The sequence below is a fragment of the Chrysochloris asiatica genome, unplaced genomic scaffold (genome assembly GCF_000296735.1).
Source record: "Chrysochloris asiatica unplaced genomic scaffold, ChrAsi1.0 scaffold00031, whole genome shotgun sequence".
Taxonomy (NCBI): domain Eukaryota; kingdom Metazoa; phylum Chordata; class Mammalia; order Afrosoricida; family Chrysochloridae; genus Chrysochloris; species Chrysochloris asiatica.
This window is the reverse complement of record NW_006408549.1, coordinates 15161052-15170595: the sequence shown is the minus strand read 5'-3', so window position 1 is coordinate 15170595 and position 9544 is coordinate 15161052. Positions and strand designations below refer to the sequence as shown.

General features: G+C 35.6%; 1 protein-coding gene across 1 annotated transcript in view; it reads left to right on the top strand.

The window, feature by feature from the left end:
- The window catches only part of OSGIN2 (oxidative stress induced growth inhibitor family member 2), a 27276-nt gene extending 18959 nt beyond the window's left edge, over positions 1-8317 (top strand). The window contains exons 4-6 of the mRNA XM_006859231.1: positions 97-288; positions 4884-4975; positions 7242-8317. Coding sequence (XP_006859293.1) covers positions 97-288; positions 4884-4975; positions 7242-8268 — 1311 coding nt within the window. The 3' untranslated portion in view covers positions 8269-8317. The remainder of the gene's footprint in view (positions 1-96; positions 289-4883; positions 4976-7241) is intronic.
- The last annotated feature ends 1227 nt before the right edge of the window (positions 8318-9544 follow it).

The window sequence follows — 9544 nt, the reverse complement described above, 5'->3', positions numbered from 1 at the left end:
ATTAAACAAAGGTAATATTGGATTAGTTAATGACTTCATCATTATCCTTTTTTTCCCCCATTTTTAAATTCAACCTTTTTTTTTCCTTAAATTTAGGATTTAGAATACTTGTCTGAGGGTCTCGAGGGCCGATCATCCAATCCCGTTGCAGTGCTTTTTGACACACTTCTTCATCCAGATGCTGATTTTGGATATGATTACCCATCTGTTTTGCATTGGAAATTAGAACAGCATCATTATATCCCTCACTTAGTTCTTGGTAAAGGTCCTCCTGGTGGGGCTTGGCATGTAAGTTGTTTTTTTTTTGGTACCATTTTAGCCTATGTAAGTTGTCACATGTCAATCTTGATAAGGCCAGCTTGACACTTAAGCATTATAATAATCCTGTCATTATGATGTTCATAACATTTTTATCTGAGGAGAATTTTAGTGTAGTTGATTTAGTTAAATACAGATTAATTACTAGTCATTGCTAGCTAAATTATATTATTGATTTAGCATATTTTCTGAGAATGATGATGTCACAGGAATAGTTTAAATAGCAAAAAATTTTTAATTTAGTTATTTAATTTACAGTTTATACAATCTTATGCAGTATTTCAATTTTCATTAATTCTCTACAATTTCAAAATCTTAGATCTAGTGTAAAAGAGGTGCTTTTAAACTGTAGAACTGATAAATTAAGGATTCAGTCATTGACATTTCATTAGGACACCATCAGCTAATAATTATTCTTCACTCCTGTGTGTCTAGTATATAGTGAGTGCTCATTAGTTATGCAAATATGTTAAGTATTTTTTCTTGCTGTGTTTTGAAATTGAGACTTCATGGGGATCTTATTTCTTTATTATCAGAGGAAATGGAATCTATCAGGATTGAATTCACAGTTTCATAGTCAAACCTACTAACTTAATCTGCATTCATACTAATTATTTTTGTTGTCCCTACATCATTATACAGATGATCTCCCTGCTTTTGCCTCCTATGCCTTAGTTCACTTCATTCTACTTTCTATCATTCCTTGCCACTGGAACTATTCTTGATGGTTAGTAACTACTTTTTTGCTCAGTATGATGAAAAGTCTCATTTTATCTTTCCTCACCTCTTCAGCATTTGGCAGTGTTGATGTCTGTCAAAAATGATGACACCAACTATGCCTCCCAGAGCACTCCTCTCATTTGGATTCATGATTCTTTGCAGTAGCCATACAAGACTCAGATGCTATCCTCACAGTTAAGGGACTTATTAGGGAAATTAACAGATGATATAATTCAGTTTCAAAAATTCTCGGGGCACAATTCCAATCAGGACTGCCTCTCCTCAGCTGTGCTCACAGGTATGCCTTTTTCTTCCTGGCTATTGTTTCAGAGCTCTTTTAGGGCTGCTGATAAATGCCCTTAGGACATACTACACCACCGTAAGTCTCAGCCTGAAGGCCTTAGACTCTAACACTGTGGGTCAGCAACCCTAGCTCCCTCTATAAGCAAGCCTCCTGCCCAAAGGCACTCAGCTTTTTCTTGCTCTGTGGGCTGAAAAGCCCACTGTTTTGGCTCTTGGTTCTAGTGCTGCTGCTTGGCATAAAGGTTGAGCAAGTACGGTGAAAGAATACAACCCTGTCGCACACCTTTCTTAATTTTAAACCATTCAGTGTTCCCATGTTCTGGTTCCAACTGCCTCTTGGTACCTGTACAGATTCCTCATGAGCACAATTAAGTATTCAGGAATAAATCACACTTTGCAATGTTATCCATAGCTTGTCATGATCCATACAATCAAAAGCCTTTGCGTAGTCAATAAACCACAGGTAAACATCTTTCTGGTATTCTCTGCTTTTAGGCAAGATCCATTGAACATCAGCAATGATATCCTTCATTCCACAGCCTCTTCTGAATCCAGCTTGAACTTCTGGAAGTTCTCTGTCAATGTATGCTTGCAGCCGTTTCTGTATATTACCTTTAGTAAAACTTTACTTGCATGGGATATTATTAAAGATATTGTCCGATGATTTTTGCATTCCGTTGGGTCATCTCTCTTTGGATTGGACACAAATACAGATCTCTTCCAATCAGTTGGCCAGATAGCTGACTTCCAAATTTCTTGGCAGAGATGAGTGAGTGCCTCCAGTGCCGCCTCACTTTCTTAAAAGATTTCCAATTTTTACTCCACAAATTCATGGTGCCTTGTTCTTTGCCAATTCCTTCAATGCACCTTGGATTTCTTCCTTCAGGATCATTAGCTCTTGATCATATGTACTTCTTGAAATGGTTGAACATTAACTATTTCCTTTTGGTACAGTGACTCTATGTATTCTTTCCATCTTCTCTTGATGCTTTCTGCATCATTCAATAATTTGTCCAGAAAAACCTTCAATGAAGAAAGTCAAGGCTTGAATTTTTTCTTCAGTTCCCCCAGCTTGAGAAATGCTGAGCGTGTTCTTCCCTTTTGGTTTTCTGACTCCAGATCTTTGCTCATTTCATTGTAATATTTGACTTTGTCTTCTCGAACTGACCTTTGAAATTTTCTGTTCAGCTCTTGTAACTCCTCATTTCTTCCATTTGCTTTAGCATCTCTATCTACACTGGAGAGGAAGTTTCAGTGTCTCTTCTGACATCCATTTGGATCTTTTCCTTCTTTCTTGTTTTCTTAATAACTTTTTGCTTTCTTCCTGTATGATGTTTTTTATGTCATCCCACAACTCTTCTAGTCTTTGATCTTTAGTGTTTAATGTATCAAATCTGTTCAGATGATCTCTAAATTCAGGTGGGATATATTCAGGGTCATTAGACTTGTTTTCATGTTTTTCAGTTTCAGTTTGAATTTGCATATGATAATCTGTTCCACAGTATGCCCTTGGCCTTGTTTTGACTGATGAGATGGAGCTTTTCTATCCTCTTTTTCCACAGATGTAGTCAGTTTGATTTCTGTGTATTCCATCTGGTGAGGTCCATGTGTATAGTCATCTCTTATGCTGTTTAAAGAAGGTATTTGAAATGAACAAATCATTGATTTTGCAGACTTCTATCATGCAATTTCCAGCATCATTTCTATCATATTTTCCAACTACTGATCCTTCCTCTTTGTTCCCAACCTTTGCATTCCAATCACCAGTAATGAGCAATACATCTTGATTGCATGTTTGATCAATTTCAGATTGAAAAAGTTGGTTGAATTCTTCTATTTCATCCTTACTGGCTTTAGTGGTTGTGCGTAAAGTTGAATAATAGTAGTATTAACTGGTCTTCCCTGTAGGTGCATGGATATTATCCTATCACAGACAGCATTGTACCTCATGACTGATCTGGATATGTTCTTTTGACAATGAATGCAACACCATTCCTCTTCAATTTGTCATTTCCGGCACAGTAAACCCTGTGGTTCTCAGATTCAAAATGGCCAATACCAGTCCATTTCAGCTCACTAATGCCTAAGATATTGATGTTTATGCGTTCCGTTTCATTTTTGACAATTTCCAATTTTCCTAGATTGATACTTTGTACATTCCATATTCTGATTATTAATGCATGTTTACAGTTAATTTTGAGTTGTGCCCCATGAGCAATTGAAGGTCCTGCGGCCTTATTCCCTCTGGCTTTACTCCATTCGCATTATCACGGTCAACTCTACTTTGAAGAGGCAGCTCTTCCCCAGTCGCATTTTGAGTGCCTTCCAATCTGAAGGGCTCATTTTGCGGCACTATATCTGACAGTGTTTGTATGCTATTCATAAGGTTTTCAGTGATGAAATATTTAGAAGTAGTTCATCTCTCCTTCTTCCTAGTCTGTCTTCATCTGCAAGTTCATGTGAAACCTGTCCACCCTGGGTGACCTTGCTGGTATTTAAAATACTCGTGGGCGTAGCATCCAGAATCACAGCAACTCACAAGCCACCACAGTATGATAAACTGACAGACAAGTGGTGGTTATAGGACCTAGTACATAATAAATACTCTGTAAAGTTTAGCCAATAATAATTATTAAATAGCAATATGTATTCCATTCTTAATACTGGGAGTAGACTCCCTGTGTGGCACTGTTGTATCAGTACTAGACTGAACTACAAGGTAAGCAGTTCAACCCCTGCCCAGTTGTTCCTTGGAACCCCTATACAAGGTGGCTAGGAGTTGGAAACTACTTGACAATAATTAACAGAACAGCAATTCTGGGTTGTTTTAGAAACAGGGCTTCAAAGAGTTTTGAGAAAAGCCTTAGATTAAGAGTCGTTTCAAGGAATTATTGTGGCCATTGGGAACGTGCTTGGTCTTGGGCTTTTCTTACTGAGAAAAGCAGAACTAAGGCCGACTAGGGAACATGAAGGGCTCATGTTCCTTGCATGCAGTATTTCCCTTAGCAGTGAGTCTGTTCTGAGACAACCATTACTTATTTTCTTGAGTTGTTGCTATATTCAGAGAGCTTACACTTCAGAATTGTAATTGATGGAGGAGGAAAGGCAGTTTTGGTGTCAATTTTAAAAAATTTGATAATATATTAAAATGGAAAGGCATATGAAGTATTAGAAAATTAATGAATCTTTCACTAGTCTTCCTTTAGTGCAAATACTGATTTGTTTCTCTAACATATTGTACATCTGAATTATATTGATCATAGTACAAAGCTATCAACATTATATAGTCATTGTGAAGTATTATAGATTTGTTTGCTAAGTTTTTAACTATATGAAAGAAAAAATGTAGATGAATATTAGCAATTGATGAAAGCATGTATAAGTTTACTGGAGTCAAGTTTTAGTGATCGTTTATACAACCATTTAGAACTGCTTCGTATACACCTTTTCTAGAGTCTTAATTGCTGTAAATAAAATGATTTGGTAAAAAAAAATATTACTGCTGAACTATGTTTTTTTATTGTCCTTTTTTACTCTAAAAGAATATGGAAGGCTCCATGTTGACAATCAGCTTTGGTAATTGGATGGAGCTACCTGGACTTAAGTTTAAGGATTGGGTGTCTAGCAAACGAAGGTAAAGCTCAATCTGTATTAATATTCTTTGGAGTACAGTGAAATAGAATCTATGGGTAAATTTCAAAATATTTATGTGATCATGTTTAAGATGAGTAATGTGTAATTATCCTGGTGTGGCGCTGTGGGCTAATGCGTCAGACTGCAAAGCCATTTGAACTGCAAGGTTGGTGGTTCAAGCTCACCAGTTTTTCCTCGTAAACCGTATACAGGGTTGCTATCAGCTGGAAGGCACTTAACAACAACATCATGAACAAAAACGCCTCTTTGCAGCAGTGATTGTATTGAGCTGGTTTCCAGGTAAAGGTGTTTTGAAACTAAGAGATAAGGATTGCCTGTAGGTTGGATTCTTTATGACTTCTTTGTTACCCTTGGATTTATCTCACTTTCCCATTAAACCTTTGTTTAGTTAATAACTTTCTTATCTACCCACACATCTTTCACACTCCTTTATTTACTTAATGTTTATGTTGTTATTAAGTACCTTGAGTCAGTTCTGAAGTCATAGGCCTCCAACGAGCAACTGGTGGTTTTGAACCACCAATCTTGTGGTTAGTTCGTGAGAAATATACAGTGTTTATCCTACAGGATTCTACTTATAGTGGATATTTTGTTAACTGCCATCGAGTCAGTTCTGACTCACAGTGACCCTATAAACGGTTTCCAAGTAGTGGCTGGTGCGTTTGAACCGCCAACCTTGTGGGCCAGTGCATATGCTACAGCACCACACCAGGACTCCCCATAGTGGATATAGATGTATATGTCTTTACGTATGCATATCTCATGTACATATCTAAAACGCTGACTGTAAGGGTAGAATAATTTAGAATGATGGAGTAAAACTAGAATATGAGTTAGTACAATGATGTACTGTCAGTACATATGATGTAATTGGTTACTTGAGTATGGATGTAAATACTAAACATGAAAGGATTAATAGAAGAAATCTCAACTTGGAGAAGAGTACGTGTTTGTTTTGGGGAAAGGAACTTAAGATTTTAAAAAACATACATGAAAAGCCCTAACATTTTCAATGATAGTAATACATTAGATAGGAATAACTAATACAGAGATGTATCTTATTTTGCCTACTCATAGGAACAACAAAGCAAGAACTTAACCTTTGTCAAGAAAGGGTTGTAACATTTGAATGTTACATCCTGCTAAACACCAATTAATTCATGCAAATTCTCCTTAATTGGAAATTTTCTTGAGACCAGCCTGAATAACTAAAATTAAATCTTCCAAAGAGAATTTCATTTTTTAGTTTTTAAACAGGACTTATGTAAGGGTTGAAAACTACTGTTGCAAAACCAAGCAAGTTGAACAAGTTCTTGAATTCTATAAGTAAACAAGTACAATTGCTCAATAAATTCCTCCTTTTGTGACATGAATCAGCATGATTTATAAACCAGAAATGTTCCTCTTTCTACATTTTGCTTACTGTATGTTAAAAGTAATGAAAAGGAATCTTTTGGTAATTATTTTAATGTTGGTGTTTGATGTTAAGAGCAGACTGTGAGGTTGCTATAGAAATGACAGAGCTTAAACCCAGACTCTTAATTTACATGGTAACCTTGGACAAGTGACTGAAATTGTCATTTTCTAGACTGTTAAGAGAACATGATACAGAGTACTTTTGTAATGGTAGTAACCATTACATAACTATTACTAGTTATAATAGTAGTAACCATTAACTAAATCCATTAAATATGTAAAAGAATTTATGAACTTTTCCCAATTCCAAGTAACATTGAATTATATCAAACAAATTGTTATATTGTTGCCGCTACTCATCTGTTTGGGACACAATATTTAGGAGCACTAATGCTTACCATTTTAAAGTAAAAATGAAAAATGTATTAGTGCCATCTTTTAATCAAAATACATTTTTAGATCTTATGAATAGGACAACACACAGAGAGTGTTATATTTACTTAGATGTAAGATCGTTTTGTTTTGCAGAAGATATAATTTGATTTTGTATCACTAGGAAAATAGAGCAGCTGACTTAAAATCTTTATAAGTTGGTGTATAAAAAGCAAAGATATTTTAATATAGGCTCTGCCTTCATGGAACTTCCTGTATTGATATAATTAATTCATTTTTAATTTAAAAAACCTTTCTTTGTAAGATGGTAGAATAATTTGAAACTAAGACAATTCGGAGGAATTAAAAAGATACAGAAGTTTACTATGGAAAAGTAACAACTATGGCAACTTAAAAGTACTATTTACCTTATAGAATATTTTTCTTTCCTTTTTAAGGAACCTAAAAGGGGATCGAGTTATGCCAGAGGAAATAGCTCGTTACTATAAACATTATGTGAAAGTCATGGGCCTTCAGAAGAACTTCAGAGAGAATACATATATAACCTCTGTGTCAAGACTTTACAGAGATCAAGATGATGATGGTCAAGACAGAGATATTTCAACAAAGCCTTTACAGAGAGAGAAGTCAAAATTTATCAAGAGAAACTGGGAAATCAGGGGTTATCAGCGAATAACCGATGGTTCTCATGTTCCCTTCTGTCTCTTTGCTGAGAATGTAGCTTTGGCAACTGGAACACTGGATTCTCCTGCTCATCTGGAAATTGAAGGGGAAAATTTTCCTTTTGTGTTTCATTCAATGCCTGAATTTGGAGCAGCTGTAAGCAAAGGAAAGTTTCGTGGAAAAGTGGATCCAGTGTTAATTGTAGGTTCGGGGCTTACTGCGGCTGATGCAGTACTGTGTGCTTACAACAATAACATCCCTGTGATCCATGCATTTCGCAGACGAGTAACTGACCCAAGCTTAATTTTCAAACAGCTTCCCAAAAAGCTTTATCCTGAATACCATAAAGTCTATCATATGATGTGTACTCAGTTATTTTCAGGAGACTCGAGTTTATCTGATTATACCAGTTTTCCTGAGCACCATGTGCTTTCCTTTAAGTCCGACATGAAATGTGTTCTTCAGAGTGTCTCTGGATTGAAGAAAATATTAACGCTTTCTGCAGCAGTAGTATTGATAGGTTCTCACCCTAATCTATCTTTTCTCAAGGAGCAAGGGTGTTACTTAGGCCATAACTCAAGCCAGCCAATTACATGTAAGGGTAACCCTGTGGAAATAGATGCATATACCTACGAGTGTGTTAAAGAAGCCAACCTTTTTGCATTGGGTCCTTTGGTAGGGGACAATTTTGTTCGATTTTTAAAGGGAGGGGCACTGGGTATTACACACTGTTTTGCTTCAAGGCAGAAGAAAAAGCAGCATTTATTTGTTGAAAGAGGAGGAGGAGACGGGGTAGCTTAAAGCACCTGTACAAGTTGTATGGACAGTTTACTATTAAAGATTTTTAATATAGTGGTTTTGCAGTGTATTGGGTTGATTTTCTGGACCTGAACTGCTTGGAGGAGAATCTCAAGCTCTAGTAATCATTTTTAAACGTTCAAGAACTTGGTGTCCTATTTATACTGTAATGTGTCAAAGATGTCATTGTCAGATAAATAGAAACACTGCCAAGTTGTCTGCCACTTTATGTTCTCACATAACTAAAACATTCTTTTCTTCCAAGACTTGCTTCTGATAGTTTTTGGGTTTCATTTTTAAGATTATAGCTTTGAGTCTATAAAATCACACTCACTAGGCCAGAAGTTCTCCAATTTGATATTGGTCACCCTGCTGCATAAAAGGTGAAGGACCAAGAGCATCAGCTTCACCTGTAGCTTGTTTGAAATGCAGACACCACAACATAGTTACTGAATCAGAATATGTATTTTAACAAGATCCCCAAAGGGTTTGTATGCACCTTAAAGTTTGAGACATACTGATCTAAAAGAATGTGGCATATAAGGCATGTATGCTGGAGGTGGGACAAGGACTAGGGCATTTAAAACTCAGGTTTTATTTATTTTGAAATTAAGCCAACTATAAATCTAATTTATTACTAAATATAATCTTAAAAGATTTTTATGGCTGAACTCTTGATAGGGACTTCATACTCCTTACCTTTAATAATTTAAATAGGCCAATAATGTTGTATATACAAGAGAGCAAAGAACCAGACAAATTTTTTAGAGATTTGTTCCCTTCTTAGCCACTTTTAACAATTTACCTTATTTGCAATTCAATAAACTGTTGCTACAACTACTAATCCCTGTGTGACTAATGAATTAATTTCAACCACTGAACCTAAGACACTTGGAAATGGTAAATACTACTACCCTAATAGTGTTTTGGTATTGACAGAATTACTAAAGGTTAAAATTGAAAACGGTTAAAACCTGTCTCTTCATTTGTACTGTCATTTATACTCTGAAATCTCAAACCTGAGTGTTCTGTTCCATTAGAGATGATAAAGCAAGTCATATATACTATGGTTATTTATTGAATTTATTACATTATCTTGATTTAATTACTTGTGCTTAATGTCTGTATTGTCATACAAATTTCCAGAATTTCTAATATTAAACCAAAAAAGTCTGTCTTCTGAATTTGTCTATGGCAAATTGAATTTCTCATTCTTTTTTCTTTTGCTGAAATTGATTTCATCTGAAATGTATTCATTGAACATCTAATTTTTCATAGA